This window comes from Athene noctua, chromosome 17 (genome assembly GCF_965140245.1).
Source record: "Athene noctua chromosome 17, bAthNoc1.hap1.1, whole genome shotgun sequence".
Lineage (NCBI taxonomy): Eukaryota > Metazoa > Chordata > Aves > Strigiformes > Strigidae > Athene > Athene noctua.
In genome coordinates this window covers 8,605,258-8,629,651 of record NC_134053.1, presented here as the reverse complement: position 1 = coordinate 8,629,651, position 24,394 = coordinate 8,605,258, and the positions used below count along the sequence as shown (strand labels likewise).

Sequence of the window (24,394 nt, the reverse complement as noted above, 5' to 3'; positions counted from 1 at the left end):
TCCTCTTCTCCCCCCACCCCAGCAAGGGTTCCAGCACAAAAGCAATATTTTTCCTCAGCTCCTCTCACTGGCAAAAACTTTAATTTGTGGGTAGTTACAAGCAATCAGTTGCCTCCAGCTGAGGATTCAGGGACTTTTTTGTTAAAGAAACCAGACTATTTGGTGGTATGTATGTGTGTGTATAAGAATAGAGCTTGGCTGTAGGCTTTTCAGAACAGTCACTTGATTTTCCTCCATCAATCTTCAGCTGATTTCTGTTGCACCATGAGATGCAAAAGCATGCTCTCTTATGTGTGGCTCTCAAGCATGTCTTGCCTACAGGTAACATGTTTTTGAAGTAAAATCATTTTATACAGGTAATTTAAACTTCAGGCAATGGTTACAGAGGAAGTCTACACGCTGAATTAGGAGAAGTATCAACAGCTGTTCCACTATGCATCTTCGCTGTTGAAGGGTGTTACTTTAGATGCCCATAGGGTCCCAGAGCTCAGGGGGGGCCTTACAGCTCTAGCACCTCTAGGAGCACACAAGGTACCAACCCTCAGCAGTGAGGAGACACAGAGCACAGCTAGTGATGTCTGTGACATGCAGAAAAGCTCCCACCGCAGAGACCTGGAAATCTTAGGTGCAGTGTTTTCAGATAGGAGAATGGAGGTTAGGAATTAAACTTCTTTAAAAACTACCACCAGCTGCTGTAAATATTAGCATGTGGCTTTTCTGGAAGGGATGTTTGTCTGCAGTAACCCAGCCAGTACTTACTCAGAGCATGACTGCCTAATCCTCCAAAGGCATTGCTGCCTAAGTTCCCAAGGCCGCTGAAGGTGCTTGACCTGCTAAATGGATCTGGAAAGGCAAACAGGGATTTAGCAGGCATTTAGCCAAGAATGTTGGAGAATGAAACGCACCCCTCCCCTTCTTAACGGTCTGAATCCAAGTAGGATTAGGCCAGACTTTAAGCTGATCCTTCTCATTGCAAGGTTCTTTGCACAGAAAATTCCCATCACGTTAAAATGGAGAAGGGATTCAGTGCTCACTCTGCAAACAGGTGCTGTAATAAACTTTTGTATGCCAGTCAGAGGCGAGCTAGAAATTAAGGTCTAATAGCTGAAATTAGGGTGGCTGCTGCTGAGCTATAACTCTCCTTCCTTATCAGTACTAATAGTAGAAGCCTCGGCAGGCTCCTCTGTCAGCATACTGCGGGGACGCACTGTTTCACTTGTTTCTGTATACAACTTTCTACCCTCCCTGTAATAGAGCACAGAGACAGTCCTAAGCTAATTGCTACGGACATCCATCCTTACTAACTTTGGCCTGTTTGTGCCAACATCTTCTCCCATAATAGTTTCCTTGATCCCAGTGATGGTGGAAATAATATGTAGTCTTAGGAGCTGCTATGACAAAGGGATGGGAGGTTTGTAACCTTTTGAGGCAAAAATTGAATCTTGCCTTTCCTAGTCAAGTATCTGACTATTTGGCTACTGGCAATTGTCTTAATAAAAAGCCTTGCCTTTTTTTTTTTTTTTTTTTACATTAAAGGCACCATCATCAGAAGAGGTTCCTCTCTGAGCAGATACAGCCTGACTCAGGTTTCTTCAGACATAGCTACGGGTTAAATCATACCAGTGTCCTTGTTTTCTTTCCTATTGGTCATCTCTAAACAACTCCTCCTTCTGCCCAGTGGCTTTTTTGACTGTTCCTTTAAAGTCTTTAACTTGCCATGTTACAGGAGGTGTGTTGCTCTCCACTTCCTCATGGATATCCTTATATTTAAAATATCAAGGCAAATAGCACAACTAGCTTGGATCTTTAAGCAAACAGCTATTTGCTTATTTACTTATGTTTAAATAGCTGTTCTTGCCCTTCCCCTTTGATATTAAGTAGTTGAGTGACTCTGTAGAGATACAGTTAATTTTGACAGAATGTTCAGGAATTGATGTAAATCTGGGTATTTGCAACAGAAAAAAGTCTACTAGGTCATGTGGCATGCCACATTTACTGATTGGATGAGTGTAACTAAAACATTAATCAACAGAGCTTGAACTTTAATTGGCAATGAGCTGCTTGTAAGCTTCTAAAATGAGGAAATTTGAGAAAATCAGGCTCTACTTACTGCCAATTAGGAAACTGAAAGGCTGGCAAAATGTGCGGAACAGCTATTTGCCAGGAACTGTTCACTGAACTTTATTAAAAGAACCTAGCCAAGAACTTTCATAGGTGGGAAATGGTATGGGAGGGGCCCATTTTAAGCCGTGGCTTGTTTGAAACACCTCTGCATAAATTTTCCCTTTTTCCTTGGGCACATTTCAGCAGCACAGAAGGGCTCTACAGGTCAAATTTCAGCTCCTGTGCAGTGTCCCATCAGTGACAGAGTTGTCTGCTCTGCCATGCCCCTTTCTCTTGCAGGAGAGGGTCTGCTAATCCTGCCCTTCTCCTTTGGAGGAGAGCAGAGGGGAAGTGCTGGGAAGCTGGCACGGCGAGAAGCTGGCTAGCTTCTGGTTCCTGAGACAGTTTAAAGCCTCTCCCTCCCCTAGTGTTACAGTGCCTCAAGGCAGGACCACAGCAGAGAGCCAGCAATGGGTCAGAGGTTTAAAGGTGAAGGCAGGGTTTACTTACACTTACCTGCCAAGTGGTTAGTAGGCAGGAAACTGCTGTGGTGAGGTGAAGGACCGAAAGGGGTGGTGGCTGGATGTGTCGCACCTGTGAGAACAAGGTCCCTTTTTAGTTCAGTGGCAAGTGACTGCTTGCATTCACAGAGGTCCTGGCCATCACATTCAAGAACCAAGTGCAAAGGCACAGGCCAGATTTAAACACAGCAAAGGCAGGGGAAGACCCTAAACACCAGCTGAGTGAGCTACAGGCAGGATTTCTCTGAGTGCCCTTTAAAGGAGTCTGTGGGCACTAGGAGGCAGGAGGAGACCTTGCACTGAGCATTACTGCTCACCTGTAGTAATGAGGAAGTGAATCTCTTTGTCTGGCATTTTCAGTCATTACTCTGTGTTTACATTAAAAAGGGTCAGCCCGGGTTATGGGCCCAGACAGAAGGTGCTCGGAAGTGACTGATTAGAGTCTATATGAAACACCAGTTAATGACAGGCATGCAGGGAACATCAATCATGCCTCTCCCTTGAGAGCTCCATCTACGCTCTCACATCTGTCTCTGCATCCACAGGCTCCCCCCGCAGTTATTTTTTCCCTTTCCTAGTCACTGCTCACTGCTACAGTGCTATGCAACCTCGTGGGAAAGGAACACCACTGCTGAGCATGCTGGATTACAGTATATTGAGGCAAGGGACAAGAATGGGCTGAAACAAGCTGGTTTGCCCTGTATGTCAAGGTGGACCAGGCTCGTGCTGAAGATTCTGCTCTGCTTTCAGAGCAGAACATGAGAGATTTGCTTCCTTTGCAGGCAGACACATGTGAACCTGAATGGGCTTGCAACCACAGCGTGAAAAGGACTGGTGTCACCTGCCGCTGGGACATATGGTTTTGGGAGGAACATTAACTCCCATGTACCCTGCAAACGACAGTATGTTTGTGCAGTCTCATGGGCCTGGCTTTTGCCCCTAAGATTAGTACAAATGATTTTCAGGATGCACCTGAAATCAACTTTTGAATATTTGTTTCAGATGTGTGTGACAAAATGTTTCTGTGGCTCCAGTATTACACTGACAAGAGCAGCCCTCTCCAACTGTTTAGACTGCAGACACCCTCTTGGTGCCTCCTTCCTGCCAGTACTTCCACTACTGCAGGAAAAGCAGAATTAGCAATTATCATAACTTTCAGATGCTGCCCGGAAGAAAACACAACTTCTGCCTCCCTTGCAGAAAGCAAGACCTGCAATACTTGTGCATTAACTGTCTCATTTTGTTAGAAACTAGTAATTCCACACAGTGACAGAAGCAGCACTTTCCCAAAGACATGTTACATCATGTGTAAAATAGACCAACACCTATATAAAGCTCCTCAGTGCTCTTCGTCTTGTCTATTTTGTTGGTAAAAAGTTACCTTCCCTTAATGTTGGGAAGAGTAACAGCTCAACTCTAGCAAACAGCAGCAGACATACTGGGTGTGAATATGGGCTCTCCTCTAACAGCTCACTTACCCAGTCACTGCCTTCTCAAGTGACAACTCCGTATTATAGAAAAGAGGATTACGATCCTTCTCCTTCCACCTGGCACTCCAGCTTTCCTGTCACCTTCACCACAAAGACTTCTGCCTTGTCTGTGGCCCATATGAATGACTCCCTCCGGTGGCAGACCTGCTCTGCTAAATTCCTGCCCCTCATCTCCAAGCCACATCAAATGCACATTTGCACCATGTATCATCAGTCATGATAACACTACGGAAGGTCACAGCAAAAGTCGGGGGAAATGGAGGGAAGAAATTAACATGCACAGGAGAAACTGCATCCCAAACACAGCCCAAACAGCATTTTACGGAGGTGCTGGTCAGTCCCTGACCTGGTCTTCCTTGGTGACAGAGCCCAACAACAGATGGCTGTTGTAAAACACACTCGTGTCCAGAACATGAGCAAACAATAAAACTGGAGAGGGAGACAGGACTGTGTGTCCCTCACCAGCTTGGGCACCACAAACCTAAGCAGTCAGAAAATGAGTTTAGGAAACTTAAGAGAGACCATGGCAACGAGACCTGGAGTTATCTATAAACATTCTGACTGCTCCAATGCTTCAAGACGGATGGAGACTGTCATCTTTCTAATCCTTTAAGATTTCAGAAGGTGTATAATGGATGGGAGATTTCTTCAAAGGAGACGGCTTACAAACTCAACTACACGGGCTGATAATAAAAAATCCTCCGGAGAAAGCCAGGAGCAGCATTGCAGGCTGTCAGGTAGTTATTAAATATAGCGTCTGCCAGGCAGCTGAACATCCGTCCTGAAGACAGGTGGCCCTAAGATAACTTATGTCTCCCACAGTAACTAGGCAATGCAGCAGAACCAATGATTCACATCAACTGCACGCTTGTTCGATAAGGTGAAAAGAATGCCTCGGATATTGCAGGCTAAAAGATTTATTCATCTATATATTACTGCTGCAATGTTTGTTCACTTTGATAGCACTCTTTACCTAGATTTACCATATGATGGCTCTTGTGATTAATATACTCATGGACAAGTTGCTGTAAGGTTGTTTATCTCTAGTGAAAGGTTTCTATTAATTCACCTTCTTTAATGTATCTATTCCATACTATTTCCCCTCTTGCTTTTATGAATGGAGAAGCAAGCCATGCTTGCATCTTTAAGAGAAAAAGCTCAAGATACCAAATGAACTAGTGCTTTTCTGCCTGTTCAGTTAAACCCTGCCCACTACAGCCTTCAGTAGCAAAACCATGCATGAAACAAGATTCTTGTAATGACAACACAGGACAAACTGAAGACAGTGGTAAGGAGGCAGCTGCCATAGGAAAACAGTCAGAGGTTTGTAAATCAGCTGTGCTCATGCATCCAAGCAGTGCAGTAAATACCCTGGCACCGTGCTATCAAAGTACCTTTACAGAGTCCAGAATACAGGGTAGCATCCTACAATGTACAGCTAGTATCAGCACTGGTTGTATGTGGTGGAAACGAGCATTTGATGGTTAACAATTTCCATCCACAGATAAGGGCACAAAGACCAACTGAACCATCACTGGAGTTCCTGGAGGCTATCCAACATCTGCATTTGAAACTCAATTCTCATTGAGATTTCAGCTTCATTCTCATCTGTTGCTCATCATGCTTTTCTATCACATTTGGGACAAAATTCGTAACACTTCTAACCTCATTTGTTTCAACAGGGTTGAACCAAGGCTGAATACAGCCATGCCTGCACTGAATTAGAATGAGAACACAACACTGCATCATAAACCAGAGTAAAGTTAGGAAAGAAAATTACATTAGTTGTCAATTAATAACATACAGAGGGCAGACACTGGCATCTTAAACACAGAAAGAACATCTAGGAGGAAAGTTAAGCCCCGAGGAAGAGAACAAAACCAACGTTTGTAGATGGAAATCAACAACGGTACCAGTGACCTCCAAAACCGGAATGTCAGTTGCAGTCTCTCGTGGTCAGAGCCATCATGAAAAGCACAATGAAGCTTACTGCACTTTGGTAATTGCATTAATTGTAATTACTTCTCCAACAGATTGGAAAGCAATTGATCAACATAAACTGTATGCGATTCTTTTTTATTTTCTTAAATTTAATATGCCATTTTAAGCCTTAGAGACTGGTGGACTCCATGTAACATAGGGCGATTTTATATTTAAAAACCAAACACTTCACAAATACACCTTCTGTGATATTTTCAATGCTGTTATTGAAGTCTTCCTTTTACAAAACCCCCTTGTTTTCAGAAAACAAACAGAAACGTGGTGAACGGAGGAGCTGAGAAAACCAACACAGCAAGTATAAGAGCAAGAAAGAGACAGGGGCCACTTTCAGTCCTGTGCAATGGAAACATTTTCAAGTGTTTTGTCAAAATCGCTTTTTAAAATCACTCTCTAGCCTATTAATCAGGAAACATAAGAACCAGCTGCACAGACACGAATGTAAGAGCCAACTGCTGCAGCTTGGTGACGTGCAGAGCACCCTGCACTGGAGGCAATGGCAGAGCCCAGCCCAGCAGCTCCGAGAGCCCCAGTCACAGCAGTTGCCAGTGCCTCCATAACCCTATGAACTATCTTGTCTGCTTCGATTTTTGAGGCATACGTAGCTGTAAAGACACATATTACATATACTGACCATTTGGGGTTATTTTGCAACAAATGATGATCTTTCCTTACCTGTGGTAGAAAACAGAGGCCTGGCAAGATCCTGTGGATAATGGAAGCCTGGAAACACTCCAGGGGCAGGAGGTCTGCTGAACAGGTCAAGTTTACCACCTATCTCTAGCTTGTGGGGATCCAGCTGCATTTGCTGTCAAATGATATAAAAACAATCTCATTATACACTTCCTTTTTTATGAGAGAAAAAGAGAGGGAGTTCAGGCTCACTCCTGCTTAGCCCTGCCAGGGAGAGTTAGCGAGAGTGACAGCAGCATCTCTGGTCACGTACTGCAGTCATGCTCTGACAGCGTCTGTAAGGCCATTTCGCTCCACAGCCTCTCAGCTGCCTGCCTCATCCACATGAATAAGGTCTGAAGTGAGCTCTCAGCCCCTCAGCACACACAGTGGAGCATGCAACATGATACACTGAGCGTGCCGCACCCCAGGATCAGTCGGCGCTCTCAGCCTGACAAAAAATATTCTGCAGGCGGAAAGCTGCCGACAGAAGTTTTGAGAGCTGGGTGACGGACTCGTCTGTTTCGCTTCTCCAGTTTGGATAGAAAGATGTTCCTAGACTATGCCTTCCCTGCAGCTAGTATAGCTTACTATGCAGACAAGAGGCGAAGGGTGAAGAAAACTATGAAGCTCCTCCAGAGGCTATTTTTATCCTTCCCCTATAGAAGTGAGCATGGTCAGACTGCACCTACGTCTAAGTCTCTCAATAGCTGATGATCAATTGATGATATATTTGCTTATAAAAAAAAATGGACATACACCACTTGTAGAGGCACTAATTACAATGCACCTACTTAAACAATGAGTAGTTTTTATTAATGAGACAAAAAAACTACAACAGAGCTATGAAAAAATGAATGCTACTGAAGCCCCATTATCAGCTATGCTGCCGGTCACAGGGAACTTGGGAGCCTGCACCAGCACCCTGGGGTATCTACATCTTGTTACCTCTTGAGTTTTAAGCCCCCTCCCTCTGCCCAGTGCAGAAAGCCCAACTACCTCTAACACAGTAACTATCAATCTACTCGCCTGCTCTATGTTTTGTAACATGTTCTTCACTGTATTGGTCATTTCATTATGATTGGGATAATATTCCACATTCCATAGGAGGTACTTGTACAGAAGGGAAATGATATTCAACATGTATGCTTTGTAAAAAAGATGGATTTTGGGCAAAATTACCTTCCCCCTCCCTTCTTCTCTTTCTGGCTGTGCACTTAGTATCTCCTTCTCATTTTGCTATACTTCAACCCAACTCCTTTGCCCTCAGATAAACTTTACGGTTGCTACAATAAATGTTGAAGGATTCCAAGTGTTAGTTAATCAATACAGGCAAGTTTGAGAATCACCAACGGTAACTGCTTCCTGCTCATTACCCACTAAAACATAATCTGTAAGCCAAAAGACTTGGCTTTGTTCCAGAAACTGTCTGAATTACCTTTATCTTTTGCTGGTGATGGTAGATCTGCCAGGCGATCTGTACATGAACCGCACACCACTTCCCGGGTTTCTGCAATGGAAAGCACAAGAATTTAGATTAATTTATACGTTAGCAATCTACATCAGATAGAATGTTTCATTTCCCTTACTGTCAAACAGGCAGCTAAGCAATGAGAAAGGCTGATTACTAAAACAGCACAATAAACGATCAACATTTTTTTCTGTATTGCAGCAGATGATGTTTAAATTAAGAAGGAAACAAACAGGAAGAACGTGGTGTGTGGGATATCTTCCTCATCTCATGGAGACCTGAGATCCCTGCCTTGTTCTTTCCTGCTTGCACTCCCTCCTTTATAAACTGAAACAAATGGCAGCAAAGAACAGTATGCCATGTTTAAGAGAAAGCAACTAATAGTTAACAATTCTGTTTCCAAAAAGAGCCCTGTTCATTCATCCCCGCTGCACTGCAAGCTAAGTCATGTGTGGTTATTATGGCTGCTTGCATTTGAGGAGGAAAGGGTATGGACAAACAATCACCAGGGATGAGTAGTGCCACAGCTGAACGAGTTACTGTTTTTCAGTTGAGCGGCGGTACTCACTGTAGGGTGTTTTTGTGGAACATCTGAAGCACAAATAAAACACATTCACCTCAGCCACCACGAATTTGATTGCTGGTGAATGTCTGTCCATGCTCACAGTCATTTATTTCTGTGACCTTTATTTCATACTGTGAACTATTAATGCACGTAAATGGATGCAAAATAAGGCTGGAATACAACCCAAACATTATTAATCAGAAGTAGCTAACAGCTAACTAAGACATTTCACTTTAAATAAAGGATGAGTGTGAAATTTTCTACTAGAAATGTTAAATTTCAAAAACACATGCACAATATTTGAAGTGTGTGTATATATATATATATATGTATATGTATAGAAAATCCCCCACAAACCTTACTTACTCTTACTGGAGGCCTATAAGGGTCTGACACCTATGGAAAAAGCAGAAATGGAACAATTAGTCTTTCTAAAACTAGCCAAATATTGAAAGGTGGGGAACTTCCTTCCTCTGAACAAATAAAAGCATTTAGAAAGCAATGTTTCAGAGAAGTCCCCTGTGACATGGGAAACCTAAAAGGCTTAACGGAGACTTAAAACTTCTCTTTCATTCCTTGTACCAAACTCAGCAGAATTTTATGATAAACAAAGCAGCTTCATGCCAGCAACTGAACAGTGCCAGTGCTTTTCCAAGCTTTATAATGTTCTGAAATGGAGCGCATAAAACTGCTCTCCAAGCAATGCTTAGGGGAAAGACCTTGAAGGGGTTTCCTGCCCCATTTCCCTCTCACTTTGTTTAAAGAAGTCAATACATCCCTTTGTATTCACAACTGGCAGAGGCTACTGTTGTCTCACCAGAAAAAGAAATTTCTGTTCTGACTCCACGTTCAGAGTCTAGAAGGCCAATTTGCTCACCAGCTGCTCTTCTTTTTTATGAGCAATACCTGTGTTTACTGTAACTCCAGATAAGCTGAAAGAAAGGTTATATATTGTTGCCTACCCCTGGAGTCTTCTGCAGCAGTGTATGGTGGACTGTGCCTGGTCTACCTGCTACATCAATAGGGTTTGAAGTCTGAAAGACAAGAATAGAGCATGAATAATACTGTATCATACTAGGGGTACATTTAGCATCTCAATCTGATGTTAACGGCATTAATTAGTCCATGTTTGTACTGTGCTTTGAACACGCATATTGCTACATTAGTGCTAAATGTTATCTCTTACTGACAGCCAACAGCATTTAACCACCATGTCATCTATTATTATTTAGCAGCAGTAACAGTATTACAGCAGCACCCCTAAGCCCCATTGAAATCACAACCCCATTGTGCTATGCAGTATGCAAGTGGATGGGAAGAGACAGTCCCTGCCCCCCCAAGCTTATTCTTTAGACAAAACAGGCAGGCAGCAGGAGAGAGAATGAGAGAGGTGGACTGACTCCCTCCATGTTTCAGGCAGCAACCAGTATTGCAGTCAGGAATAGAACAACTCCATCGTCTTAGTCCCTTATTGCACCTATTGGACCACGGCCCCTCTCTGACTGGCGTTAGATAACACAATGGCTAAAATGGCAACAGCCCATCTATTTGCTTCCACACGGCAAAACGGGAAACTTTAGAAGGTGCTTGTGGGTCTTTTATAGCTTGCATTGTTTATCCCATCATTTTACAGCAAGAATTAAACACCTCATTGAATGAATCCCCATTCCTCCTCCTTCTCCGGATCCCACCTGTTGCCCTGTCCTAGACGATCCCCAAGAACCTGTTCGTCTTCTCACTCTGGCGTTCATCCATCTCCCACTCCCAGAGCAACTGCACCTGGTGCCTCCACACAGCTGAGTGCAGATGGGTTAAACCTCATTCCTCAAGAGATTACTGCACTCAGAGTTTAGGTCAAATTACAGTAGATTTCAAACAGTCAAACCGTATGAAGAATGAGTAAAATCATGGGTGTGGGAGGGAAGATAGGTTTTAATTTGTCTAAGGCCACCTAACTTCTGGACTCACTAAGAAGAGAATTCTCATGCGTGTGTGTGTAGGTAAGTCAATGAACTCCCCAGGCAGATCTGTGCTCTCAAGGCCTGTCTGACAGCTGAGGTATATATAAGGTGGCAAGTAAGTTACAGCTATCATACAGGCAAGAGCTTTAAGATCACAACATGTTAATAGCATGGTGTCATCCTGTCCCTTTGTCCCCTGGAGAAAGATGTGAATGCTTCCTCTAGCGAAGTAAACTGAATACTTCTGACCTTTTCAAGTTCTTTGCTTGTGAGAAATGGCCTTCGGGAAACCCACTGAGAAGTTTACCGTCAGCCTGGATTTATGTGCAGTGGATTTACACACACAGCTGTAGGCAACTGACACGGGAAGGGGAAAAGCAAAACCAAGACCTCTGCTTTGGAAAGCAAGAAGTGCAGGAATCAGTGTGCCAAAACCAAATCATCAGGTCTGTAGTGATTATGAAGGCTTTAGTCAAACAGCTTGGGAGGGAGAGCATGGAAAAATGATGCTGTAATGACTACAGTGCCTTTGCCCAGCCGTCCAGCTCTGTCTCCTCTAGGAAACTGGAAAATAATGTCGCAAAGCGGCAGATCCATTTTTCAACCTATCCCTCTTTTTTTTTCAGATGTTAGATTGCATGTAAATACAGCATTGTCCAGAGATCAAGTGATGTTAGTGATTAACCATGGCACCAGAGTGTGACCTTGTGCTGCTTAAACTCAAGCTAGCAAATGTTCTATGTATGTCATTAAAATGAATTAAAAGCTAGTTATAATACAGCACTAAGAACTGTTTAAAAATGTAAAGGGTCTGTGCTCACTTCTTCTTTCTCACTTTGTAACTGCTTCTCTTTGGTCTAATGGTATTTTACAGTGAGATGGTATCTATAAAGCTCTGTAATGGAGATGAAAACCAAAAGAGCATGCTATTGGTGTATCAGAAGCTCCTCGTTAACAGTAGCCTTATGGCAAAACTGAACCCTATCTTCACCCTAGCAAAATTTTGCCAATTCCACCTTATTTGTACAGTTCCTTTTCTTGGAACGTCAAGTTCACACCCTGACAGCTTGGGGTCTGTAGGGACCCCCCGGCATGCCTTGCAAGAGTAGTGACAATTAACACTGGCAGACAAACTCCATCAAGGGACAGCTACGTTCTGTCCCTCTTGCTCCCTCTGCTTAGATGCAACTTCTATGTCTGTAGCCACTACATACCGAACTCTTGTTGAAAAAAAAACGTTTTAGAGACTTTGCTATTTGTAATGTATCCAGAGAATAAAATAATGTAAGGGATTCAATAGTCGCTGAGGAAATACTCCAGCTTCCATAAAAAAAATTAAGTAGGAAGGTTGTAAGAAGCTTTATCTGCAGCAGTTGCTAATTACTGACTTCCACTGACCCAGTGAGACTGCTGAGGGAAGCACACCCTGCTTGGTATGGTTAGGGAAATGACTTTCCAAATGCAAACAGAAACGGGCTGGCTACAGTGATGGTCCTTCAAGTCTTCTAACACAGTAGCAGAGGTCTGTGGAAATGTAGTTCAAGATAAATCTCTAAAATCACAGTATGTAAGGAAGCTTAACATGTCACCTTACAAATGGTGTAAATGCCCCATTTTCAAACAAATGCTATATAGATATAATACATCTTATTCGGAGGGATTTAAGCTTCCGTACATTTAAAAATATTAATAAAAACAGCAAGTCTGGGAGGAAAAAAAAAAAAGAAATGCACACCGGAGAATTTGTCAAAAAGAGTGGTTATCATGGCAACATTTCCAAATGCCAATCAGTTCTAGTTGTAATGATATGTTACAGTTGCAGTGCACCTTTCAAACACACTATCTCAAAGAAGCTTGCAGGCATTAATCATTCCTTATAAAACCCACTGCAAGATAACTTTATAGATGAGGAAGCTGAGGAACAGAAGATTTAAGCGACTTGCCCAAGGTCAGACAGTGTCAGAGCTGGGAATAAAAATTCAGCTCCTTCAAACTGCTCTACACATTTCCAGCAGTCTCTCCCTATTGTTCCCACACTTGTACAGTCAATTTCTCATTTTTTTTCTGGGAAAAAACACAGTTTATCTTTTGCAATCTCAGACCATTATATTTATAAAATGATTTGAGACTCATCGGTCTATTATTAGCTGTAAATATTTCAATCAAATAATGCATTTGACTGTATGCTTCTCCTCCAGTTTCAGTTGACCTCCCAAGTGAACCACTATATCCTTTTCAAGGAATGATCTGTAGTGCCTGCTTTGTGCAGAGGATGCTCACAGATCTGTGGGGTGATCGCTTTCAACCCTGTGCTGCACTTCTGCTAGTTAAATCATGTGCTACAAAATCACCAGAGACGTGACTCTGAATACAGTTTCTCTCCCAGCAAAAGAACAAAGCCTTCATAAGAAGAAGTTTGTACCTTAGGTTGAAAGGCTCCCTGAAGTGACCCAAAGGGACCTGAATGTGGAAGCATGGGTGGCATTCCAGGCATTGCTGGAGGATAGGTTGGAAAGAACTACAAAAGAAAAAGAGATGCTTATGTCACAGGACAACTTGAACAATAATGGAGGAAGGTGCCAAGCCTGGCACATACAAAAATTGTACTGTGTTGAACAAGTGCCACAGTGAAAATACACGCTAAATTTGCTTTCAAAAATTTTAAGAGCAAAGCCAAAACTTGGAAAATGCACTCTTCTCATGAATTTTCTAGATAGTGCTGAACAAGTGTGCCTTTGAAATTTGTGGACTATTGCAGGAAGCACAGAGCATTCACCATTTTTGGAGGAATCAGAATAATTTGGGGTTTAATTTAACTGTCGGTTAACTTTGCATTTTTCTGCAGTACAAACTGATCCTGTTTTGAAATGTGACCTGCTTTAATTTTCAAAGAAAAAAAAAGAACTACAAGATGCTGCATTTCACACTAACCATAGGCAACATGCACACCACCTTGTAGTTGTGTAGGTTGGGTTAAGTTTTGCTTAGGCCTCTCCTGAGCACATACAGCGGTTTTACACGTCCCAAAACATGTAGTTTTTGTGCTTTGGAGCAGTGGGAGCACCAGGAAGAAACCACTAGTCTGACTTACTCCTGTGACCTGAGCAAAATCTTGTGAAAGAGCCATGCACTCCAGGCTGCTGCACTGTGAGAAGCACCAGCTGCAAAGATACTGCAATGACCACGGATTTAGCAATTTCTGCGCATTCCCTGCCATCCCAGGCACAGCAATATAGAGCCGCAGCAGCAAAAACGCAGTAGACAAAGATTTAAAAAAAAAAAAAAAAAAAAAGCCCAAAGAAAATTTTGTACCTTAACAAAAATAAATATCAAGATGGAAAAAGAGCTTTAGGAATGAATGAATCAAAACACTACTTATCAATCAAAAACAAGCAAAAGAAGTGCAAGCAGAACCATTAACAAAGACACCACCTAGAAAGGTAAGCACTCACGTTGGAATGTCGAAAGTAAGGGTTGTCTAATTTGGGAGCGTACTTGTCAAACTGGAAAGAAAAGAGAAAAAAAAAGGAAACAGGTGAGTTTGGTTTTGGCAGTAACGGACACATCAGGATTTCAACACAGACAAATAATCGCGGCCCGTTTGTACAGCATTTAACAGAGCAGAACTGCCTGGTGATTGCACACTCGCTCATCAGGGAGCTGACTGCTTTCCCAAAGCTACCGGAGACGGAAAGGCGCTACCCCGGCTTGCGCTGGGTGCTGCTGAGTCTCACTGCAGAACCCTGTTTGGAGGCACTATGTGAAGAGAGCAGTCCTTGTACCTGCAGCGCAGCAAAACGCAGGGAAATTCAGCTCCGGGTCTAGGTCTGGGATCTGCCCCAGGATCACTGAACTAGATCACAGACTAGAAGGTAGGGAATGTTTTCCATTAGACCCTAACGTCTACTGTGGAGCAACCAATACCAATTCCCCATTTTCTGGGTTCCTCTAAGTGCCAAAATAATTTGGAAAAGGGCTTAATTACTTTAGATGCACAAATCTCTATATATTTCCCCCTCCCCTGAGAAAAGAGAGAGCACCCCAGAGAAAAGGTGGTTGTTAACCTTTTCCATTCCAGCATGGGGTTTTAACACCTCCATGTGTGCAGTCTGTGCCCCGTATTTATTTTCATGACCATTTGTCCTGTACCACCTTGGAAGCAAAACCAAAGCACACATACATTGCATTTTTGAACAGTATGTACATTCTGCTGGGGAGGAGGGAGCGGGGAAGAAGGCAGGGAAGGGAGCTGTAGGACCCCATGAAAAGCTGCTTATTTGGCAAGTCAGCTGCTGTTTCACGCTCCTCTATGTGCAGGAGAGTAGATTTGTAATTTCATTAATTACAGTTATTACTGGAGCCATGTCCCCTCCAGTGTAAATACCATAAATTACCAAACACATGCAGCTGTAAATTTCAACACTCTTCTCTGGTGTTGGGATTAGCAGACCTGATCTAGTGGAATATAAGAAGATGTGAGTGAAATATAACAAAAGAGCCTTGCAAGCTGTTTTTGCTATGAAGGCTGACATCAACAGGCATGGGTGGGAGGGGAGGGAGCTGTTCGTAGGATTGGATATCAGGATTCTTAAATAACACACGAGGTTTCTCAGAAAAGTTTTGAGATTGTTTTACACAGACCAAGAAAAGAAGGGAAGGTGTTTACACATGAGTACATTGAGCAAACACCTGGGGCTGGATTTTGGGTGGATAATATTACTTTTAATTGTCTTGCTGCTAAGCAGATTACAACCCAAGAATGTCATCGGGCAGTCAGCAGTGGGAAAGAAAAGTGAGAAACATTATGCTCCTTGAGTTCTTGCTAGTTCTTCCCAAATGCTGCTTTTGCTGTTACTCCTAGCTTTTGCTAGCCTTAGCAGACAAGGGTTGTTTCTACATTTTGGACACAGTATGAAACTGAGAGGGGGAAAAAAGCTGAATCTTGTTCTTTCAGTCTCACAAAGTAATTGCCAGAAATGGGGAGAGAGTGCATTTTAAAGTACTGACAAAATCCATTTGTAGCAGATCTCTAACAATTTTGTAACAGCTGCAGCAAAGTCCCATTGTGTTACAAGCAAATTCAATGGCAAAACACTAACACTTACTACATGGCCAGTAGGATCTCTCCTGTAAGAACCAGCCACACACAAGCTAATGCTTGTTGATGTAATCAAATAATAAATGCCAAAATCGATATAGATTAGGGAATTCGGAAGAAGAGGGACAAAACTCGTATCAGATGAGATGCTGCGCTGTGGTGAGAGCTCTGGGTAAGCAAGTGGAGTCTGCCCCGCCACAAACAGTTGTGGGGACTGAGTTTGTACTGGAGGCCACTGATCTTGTGGCGTCCTTCTTGGTGTATTTTGGTGTGTCATGGCACAAGGCTCTGGGAGAGGGGGAATAGAAATACACAGGAGGACACGGGAAAAGGGAAACTAAAGGGACTCTGGACTTGTCTCATGGGTGCAGTATCTGCCCATGGGTAGCAGCGTGGGGGACCTGGAGGCTCGGTGTGGAGGCTCTGGATGGCAAGGGGGTCCCTTTGGGAGTGCTGGGCCTGTCTCTCCAGGCTTCCAGGTTGGAAGGGCAGGGACAGCACGCCTGGCTGAAATGAAGAGGACTGGGTTTTGTTTGACAAGAGTGGGTTAGGCTTTTTGACCAGAGATGCTCTACTTATCCTCACATTTTGGGCTGGGGTACGCACCATGGGAGGTGCAGAGGGCGGCATGAGCGGCGTCTGGGGCAAGCTGGATGGAAAAGGAGTGAATGTGTGCTGGTGGGTGTGTTGGTGCTGATGCGTGTGTTGGTGCTGGTGAAACTCCGCTCTCAGCAGCGGCACCGGGCCAAGTGAGGCAGCGGCCCGGTCCGAACTCTGAACCAAAAACCGGTTGTTCAGCTCTTGCCTGAGCAGTTCGTGATCTAGAGGAGAGAGAGAGAGAAAAAAAAAAGACACAGAGGCCCGTGGGCCTGTGAGTACCACAAAGACGGAGGAGAAAGAGTCAATATTCACCTGGCATTCCCTGTTTCTGCAGGTCATGCTGTGGTGGTTTTCTACGTGAGGACTCATTGGTGGAGGTAAGAGAGATGCCTGTGACAAAGTACCAATCAGAATCCCCGAATGAGGCTGGCAATACATGATTGGTTGGTTGAATGATATCAACAGGCTGGTATCTAAAGACAAGAGAGAACACCATGAGTCATCACAGCAGAAAACATCATCGGGGGCGTCAGCAAGCATCCGCCCCCGGCCCCCCGCCCCCGGCCCCGCTACCCCCGCGCAGCTCCGACGGGCTACTCCTCCTCCCCGGCACCTGATGGCCGCGGCACCGAGTTGTCTCCGGGAACGGACCTCGGAGGTCTGCTCTCGCGGCACGGTGGCCGGACCTTCCCACACCAGCAAGATGCTGGGGAGCACCCTCGAGGACAATGGCTCGCTTTAAAATGAGTAATACTGACCTGTTTCCTTTGGAGGTTTGAAATTCAGAAGCACAGACGTACACTGAAAATGGATGGTGGGCCTAACGCGTGTGTTTAACATGTATGTGCTTAAGAGGTAAAATTTTGACAAGATGTACAACTCGATGAGATAACCATGGATTTGGATGGCTGGAAACTACCTGCTCAGATGGCCATTTCTCAACAAGTCCCTGTGCCATCCTCCCCCTTCTCAGCCCCAGGACATGCTCACAGTGATCAGGAACATCCTTCCTACAGATTGAGGCCTTCTTTGCAATAAGCTTTTTTGAGATCTTAAATATATTAAGCAGTACTTTCCTCAAATTTCTAACAGGCTGTAATTGTTGTTTTTTGTTCTTGCCTTCATTTCTCCTATGAGAAAATATGGAGAAATCAGTGGGTAGAGGAGAAACACCGAACTGGCTCAAAATGTTCTACTATATGACATCTTGCCTCTTCTCCACACCTTCCTCTGGAAGAACAACTTGCCCTGAATTTGAATGTGATTTAGGGCCGTGGAAGACACCAGCACTTTAGAAATGACATGACTGGAGACAGTAAGGACAAATGTCCACTTCCCCAAAATGTCTGCTGGTATCAATGAAATTCAACTGTGATTTTGCCTAAGGACTTCAAGAAGGAATCAGCACCCAACATGTTATATATTTTCTAAGCTGAGAGCAACCTGTGTCACCAGCTGTGGGTGATATATACCCAGTCCTGACTGACCTGCTTGCTTCTGAATCTATAAGAATCCACTTCTTTCACTGTAACACCCCTTTTAAAGTACAGCACTGAATATAAAGGGGAAAAAGAATACATGTGCTTTAAAGTCTTATTTCATGTTCTGCAGGCATTTCTTTTACTTAAGATTTTCTAGAGTAACATTAGAAATGTCTAAATCAATCATTTTCTGAAGTGACATGGTTAAGATCTTTAAAAACAGACACACTGTGATGGGGAACTTCAAGGTCTCCACTACCACTTAGAAGCCTATATCCTAGTGAAACTCACTTCTGAAAGCAAATTTTGGGTGCCTGAGTCATTTGCTTTTCAGTAATAAATGTACCTGATAAGAGCAGGTACTGTGTACTGCTACAATCTTTAGAATAATACAAAAGTGGAAAGTATATGCTTGTGATACTGAAGCTCAAGCACTGGAGCAAGAGCCTAATGGCTTCTCTTTGGAGCAAGCAAACAAGAAAAAAACCCTAGGCTGAAAGCACTTAGGTCCAAAACCTAACCTCTTTAGAGAATGAGCATGATTTCATATGTGTGTGTGTTTACGCATTTAAATCTGGCATGACTTAAAGAAACTGAATACTTATGTTAGCATCAAGATAATCCACTTTTCTAGAGGGAGACATAAAACGCAAGTTGGCAGTTGTAAGTGCGCTGATATCCAATTTCTTTAAGAGACTTGAAGTCAGACTGATAGATTTGCAGCTGGCTCCAGCCCATAGTGCTGTACGACAACTTCGGCCTTTGTCAGGAAAAGAAAAGGCCCAGAGATGTTTGGAGAAGTGGTGTGGCACTTGGAGGTGTGGCTGCTTCATAGTAAGGATGGAACTGCCGAGTAATAACCCAGCTCTGTGAGGGCTCTGGGCAATGTTAGGATCAGAACTAAGTTCTTGTGCCTGATTGTGACACCTTGTCCCACAGGTCTGCCCATGTAATAACACAATTAGGAGCAGAGTAACTGAGCAGCTCTTTGAAAGCACAAACACTACCGCTCTCTGTGCACACAAGATGCGGACATGGCAGAAAAAGGTAAATCCTGCTAACGTTGCTAGCTACCCTCGTGTTCAGAAGAGAAGACACAAAGACTGCTGTTTCCTCTGTGTATTCTACATCAGGGCAAGCCTCAGTGCCCTTGAGTGGAGGGCAGCAGCCCACACAAGGGTTGATCCTAAGTTACTTGTGTAAGCTTTAGGTTTCAGAGGGAAGAGATGACACCAGAAGTGCATCCTTGTTATTCGGAGACCTGAATTTGTACCATCAGTGAATGCAGGAGCTCTGCTTCTCTTCTTGGTAACAGCAACAAGTGTGCCAAAGTAAATTTAAAGGAAGAGCACATTCTCCTCCGAAGATGGGGTGGTGGTGGGAAAATGACAAAAAGGAGACTTCAAAGGGCCATACCCTCTCTGATGGCTTTTCTAAGCTGGTGCTTTTACTGAGAGCACACAAGCACTTGAGCAGCACAGCAAGGACTATGCTGCTAGCGGCAGTTGGATTCCAGCTCTTCAGGGCTGTTCAGCAATATTGTTTGCTTTTAAGAAACTTTTATGTGAATGACAACAGAAGCTCCTGACTCTGCAGCGCTCTGTATTGATTTTATGATGTGCCAGTTTGCAGGCATTTCATAGAATGCAGACAAGAGGCATTTCACTGTCTGCAGGGTTAGACGCCCAGACCTTTCCCTCCACTAACTTAGGCTTCTCCTGCTTAAATTGCAGGAGAAATCCTTTTAGTAGGAGCAAGACTGTTACCATTTCCTGGCAAGCTGCTGAATGTGAATAGGTCACTTGATCTTGCACCTCCTGAAGTTAATGGTGAAAACATACTTGCTTTCAGTGACTGCAATATCATGCTTTTAGTGAGCACATTGCTATTTCCTTTTGCAATACTTTCAAAGTCTCCATCACAGTAGTCCTTTGCCTTAAACAGGGGAAGCAATGAATAGGTCTCCCACAGTGCTGCCAACATCTTCCCAGCCATGTGGTTGAAATTCTAGATGGTGCCAGGGCCCGTGAAAGCTGGCAGCTTTGGCCTATGTGGTCCTGCTTCTGGCTAGGAACCCACAGCACTTTTGTCTATCATCGTTCTGAGAGCTCACTTTGGATCAATTCACATTTTTCTTTCCCTTAAAGAAGCAGTTATAAATAATGGGACATTATTTAGCTCTTGGAAGAAAAAAAGTGGATGCAAGGCCATCAGATTTTTCCACAGCAAATCTGCCCTCTCCTTGTTCCTTTAACTGGCTTCACAGGAAACAGAGGGTGCGTTTTCTGCAAAACGCTTGTCCTGTTTAATCCCTGCTGAGTTAGTTGTGGAGTCAAATGCCAGATCAAAAGGAGGCCCCAGCAAGTAAAAGTTGCAGGGAAGTATCCAGCTGCCAGGGTCTCTTCCAGGGACAGCTGCAGGCTAATGAATAAGCTATAAACAGGGCATTTAGGGCAGAAGTGACAATAAAATGGGGGCCTGGGTGAACAAAGGAAACTTTTTAAAAGGATGCAAAGATAGTGAGAGCTGAACAGCAGAGCTTGTCAGCTGAGCTGTCTCTGCCTCAGACAGAAAGGCCAAGGAGCCACAGGCACACGGAGAGGTTGTGCTGCCGCAGGCGGAGGATCCTGCTCTGCCAGCAGGATGTGCTGCCTGTCGAAGGATCAGAGCTGGGAATAGGTGTTCAGTTAGAACAACTTTCTGGGATGATTACAAACATTTTTTCCAAGTCAATTCTAACAGCAGCAGCTTTCATTAGAGTGGTGAGCAAGAAGCAGAGAATGGCAAACTGTACATCAGACCTTCATTAATCTAAAAAATGCCTGATGACTGTGGAATGCCATACTGGACAACTCATGCCCTGAAAAAAGGATTTTTTTGGAAAAATTTGTTTCGAAGACTTCTTATAGGAAGCTACAGTGCTGCCTCTACAACTTCTCATCTGGTAAAGCATGCCCAGGTCTCCTACCTGTTTCACGAGCACTCTCACAGTCCCAGCACACACTGCCTGCGGAGGGGTCTGCGTCACTTTATTTTATCTGCCCACCAGCCAGCCCATCTCTCAACACCCTCCAGTGCATGCATGGCAGATCAGCCCTGGAAGAAGAAGGGAACCTACCCGCAGGGTGACCTGGTATCACGAGGCTGTTGGTAGGTAACGCTGGTGGAGGTGGCAGCGTGGGTGGGGTGGCGAACATGGCCGGATGGTGCTGGTGTTGGGCCTGCGATCTGAGAGAGAAGTGCGAGGTAGCAAGATTAGAGATGGAGAGGGGCAGAGCCGGGCCGGAGGAATGGTGCGGAGGAATCTGGGGAGAGAGGGGAAGGTGTTTCGGGAGGCTGATGCTTGTTGCACTGCTAGCACTGCTGCTCCGGCTGCAGAGAGAAAAAAGATGGGGGGAAGAAGGGGGAGAGAGACACAGAAAGAGAAAGGGGGGGGGGGGGGGGGGAGAGAGAGAGAGAGTGTTACAACACAACACTGAAACGGTGCAAGAAATACAGTACCAGAAACAACACCACTATATAACACTGATCTTCCCAAGCTTATGCTTTTGTTATTCTTAATGGCAGTGGAGACAGTAACAAATCTTAATGAACTTCTCCAACAGGACATGATGGGGCTTGGGCTCTCTGGAGTGACATCTCCTCTGGTGCTTGAGCAAGTTACAATCTTCAGAGCTATCTACAAGATAATGATGAAGTCCACAGAAGAAGAGGAATTTTACACCTTTATTTAGCCTCTGATGGCCTTGCAGCGGCCATGCGCATCCTTGTGATCATACGACACAATTACTCTAATAATTTTTTCTGTTGCTTTGGGTGCACAGAATTGCATAGTATGAGTGACTTTGGGACTAAGTTGTATCTGCTGCACATGCTGTGTAGTTATATTCACAAAAGCATACAAACACACACCTCAATAAATTTTTCTCATAATAATTCTGTATTTTACATCATCTTCTTTTATTATTACTCCATGACAAGTGATCTAAGTTTTGTGGGGTGAAAGGCACTATCACAGCAATTATTATTTAGTGGAATTTCCACAATACCAACTATTCGTTGCAATCTGTTGCAGCCTAGTTCTCGTTTGGGAGGCATGGCATGTTTCCCGTACTAGCAAAAAGACTATGGAGGTTCCAGTTGACTGGTAACTCTTTTCTCTAGAAACGTTTTATTCATACCATTTTCACCCATCCTACTTACTGGACGGAGACAATTTAAAGTGAGGCTAAGACTCCGCCTAGATCTGAATGTATTAGACTGAAGCAGATTTCTCAGCCTAGAGAGGAGCCCTGTTCTAAGGGACATAGCATTTTCTGATATAGATCCCTCTTTTGATGCTGGTGAGCCAAAAAAACAGTAATAACCACGAACAAACCTAAACCAGTGGAAACCTTTCTGAATATGAAACAAGGCAGTTGCTCAAACTCAAACGACCTTAAATTTCTAAGGCAAGAACTAGCCAGGTCAGACAAGACAGTGCACAACTCCACTAGAAACTGGACCTAAGGACCTTTTTCCCACAGGTACACATGCCTTTCTCCCAGAAAGGGAGCACTCATTCCTGTGTTTCAAATGCAGTTATCCATCACAGCTGGAAAATCCAGCCTGGAGTCAGCACAGAAAGTCCAATATCCAAAACACGAGGCATCTTACACAGACAGTAAAAATGCTCTTATCTCACCTCCCAGCAATTTCTACCCCATTTGAAACAAGCTTTAGCCCAGCAGTAGCATAAAGATGACACCAGTATCCCTTTCCCCTACCTGATATTATTGAGTCCGTTGTGGGCCACCTGATGATGCACTTGGTAATTGAGAGGTGGAGGGATGTGACTCGGAGGCTGGGTCCGAAGCTCAGGTATTAACTGAGGCTGCGACTGCGGCCGAGGTTGAGGTTGTGACTGTGGCCGAGGCTGCGGCTGAGGCGTGAGCCTTGGTGGTGCTGGTGCTGAAATCACTGTCTCCTTCTTCAACAGTGGGCTTGCTCTGGCGCTGGACGTGGGCGCTGAGGAAGTAGAAGTCACAACGGCAGCTACTGGCTGGGGGCTGGGGATAGGCAGGGCGAAGGGCACGTCGGTGCTCAATTCCCGGCTCCGCTCTAGCCCAGACACCTTCGGGACATTGGCTGCTTTTGCTTCTGGCTTGTCATTCAAGGTGGGACCTTATGGAGCAATGAGAAAAGAACAAAGTGCATGCTGAAAGGTCTGTGTTTTTTTCTCTACTTGGTAGAACATATGCCTGAGAAAAAACAAGTCATGTTTCAGCTCGTGGGAGCATCGTGGGAGCACTGCTGCTACAAGATGGATGTGTGTTCGTGTGTCCTTCCGCTGCCCTTGACTGGCCAGTCTACAGTACTTGTTAGCATGTGTGTAAAGGACTTGGCTGTCGCTAAATGAATGCATACTACAAAGAACATATAGCTTTCTGACTTCTACAGAATTCCAGGGTTACATACAGTAGGAGTATGAATGTGTCTCCAGTTACTGCTACAGTATTGCCTGCTCAATGTAAGTTTTAAGGCTGATAATGAACTCATGAACACAAGCCTGATCATTAAGACATTTCATTTTCTCAACGCTCTTTCAAGGTAATCTACATTGTGTTTAGGCTCAACTCCAGCTACAACACATGATCCAAGCACTAATCGTTAATGATAACCCCATCTGGCTTCTAGGGAGGAAGCTACCTGGGATCTTTGTGTAGCGAAGGATGGGACAGTTTTGCAGCGAAGCTGTGACACTGCTGTTCCCTGGCCACACACTTGTGTGGAAGAACAGAACAGAGAAGGCTGGAAAAATTCAGTCACAGTTGCAGTAAGCACCCAAGTGTAGTCCTGCTCACCCTAAGTATTGCACCTGTATGCATGGCATGTCAAAACTATCAGGAATGGTGCGACCTTGCACAATGCACCTACGGTGAGAATTCCATATGGAATTACTCCTATGATGCCAAGTATTTCCTTTTTTTCCAAATAATGCTAAACAAAGCAGCCCAAAGGGTTAAAAGGCTGGAAAGGGAAAAGTGATATTTCAGGTCAAGCAATATTCAGAAGGTTGAAGACAACTGAAAGGATCAACATGAACATGATTCAACTCCCACTGTAACTCCCATTTTGACATAATCTGTGTACCCTTGAGTGCACATATACCCACAATTACAAGAAAAGCTGTTCATGGGTTATGAGAACTAGTGTTGTTCTTGTGTTTCACATGCACACACCCCACTGTGCACACACAGCACTTCTGACTTTTAGGATATATGATTTTATTATCCACCAGAAGTGTCAGGGGCTGTTTGAGTTTAGCTGGCTTGCAGACATGCAAGAGATGCTACCTACACTCATTAACGTGCTCTCAACACCCTCATGAACAAATTCCACCTTTGAAATTTTCCCGTCTCATCAAAGGATGGAGCCAGTTCCTGATGTAGGAG

At 44.1% G+C, this 24,394-nt stretch overlaps 1 protein-coding gene across 11 annotated transcripts in view; it reads right to left on the bottom strand.

Moving 5' to 3' along the window:
• FBRSL1 (fibrosin like 1) overlaps positions 1-24,394 on the bottom strand; it is a 550,917-nt gene that overhangs the window by 5,212 nt on the left and 521,311 nt on the right. For 6 of the 11 annotated variants that reach the window (XM_074920677.1, XM_074920681.1, XM_074920680.1 and 3 more), the window contains 11 exons: positions 22,727-23,123; positions 21,079-21,332; positions 16,465-16,700; positions 14,234-14,284; positions 13,204-13,299; positions 9,783-9,854; positions 9,178-9,216; positions 8,223-8,294; positions 6,788-6,920; positions 2,620-2,697; positions 760-843 (listed from right to left, as the gene is read on the bottom strand). In XM_074920677.1, coding sequence (XP_074776778.1) covers positions 760-843; positions 2,620-2,697; positions 6,788-6,920; positions 8,223-8,294; positions 9,178-9,216; positions 9,783-9,854; positions 13,204-13,299; positions 14,234-14,284; positions 16,465-16,700; positions 21,079-21,332; positions 22,727-23,123 — 1,512 coding nt within the window. Of the gene's footprint in view, positions 1-759; positions 844-2,619; positions 2,698-6,787; positions 6,921-8,222; positions 8,295-9,177; positions 9,217-9,782; positions 9,855-13,203; positions 13,300-14,233; positions 14,285-16,464; positions 16,953-21,078; positions 21,333-22,726; positions 23,124-24,394 lie in introns of all 11 variants that reach the window. The other 5 variants (XM_074920676.1, XM_074920683.1, XM_074920678.1 and 2 more) reach the window with 5 other exon arrangements.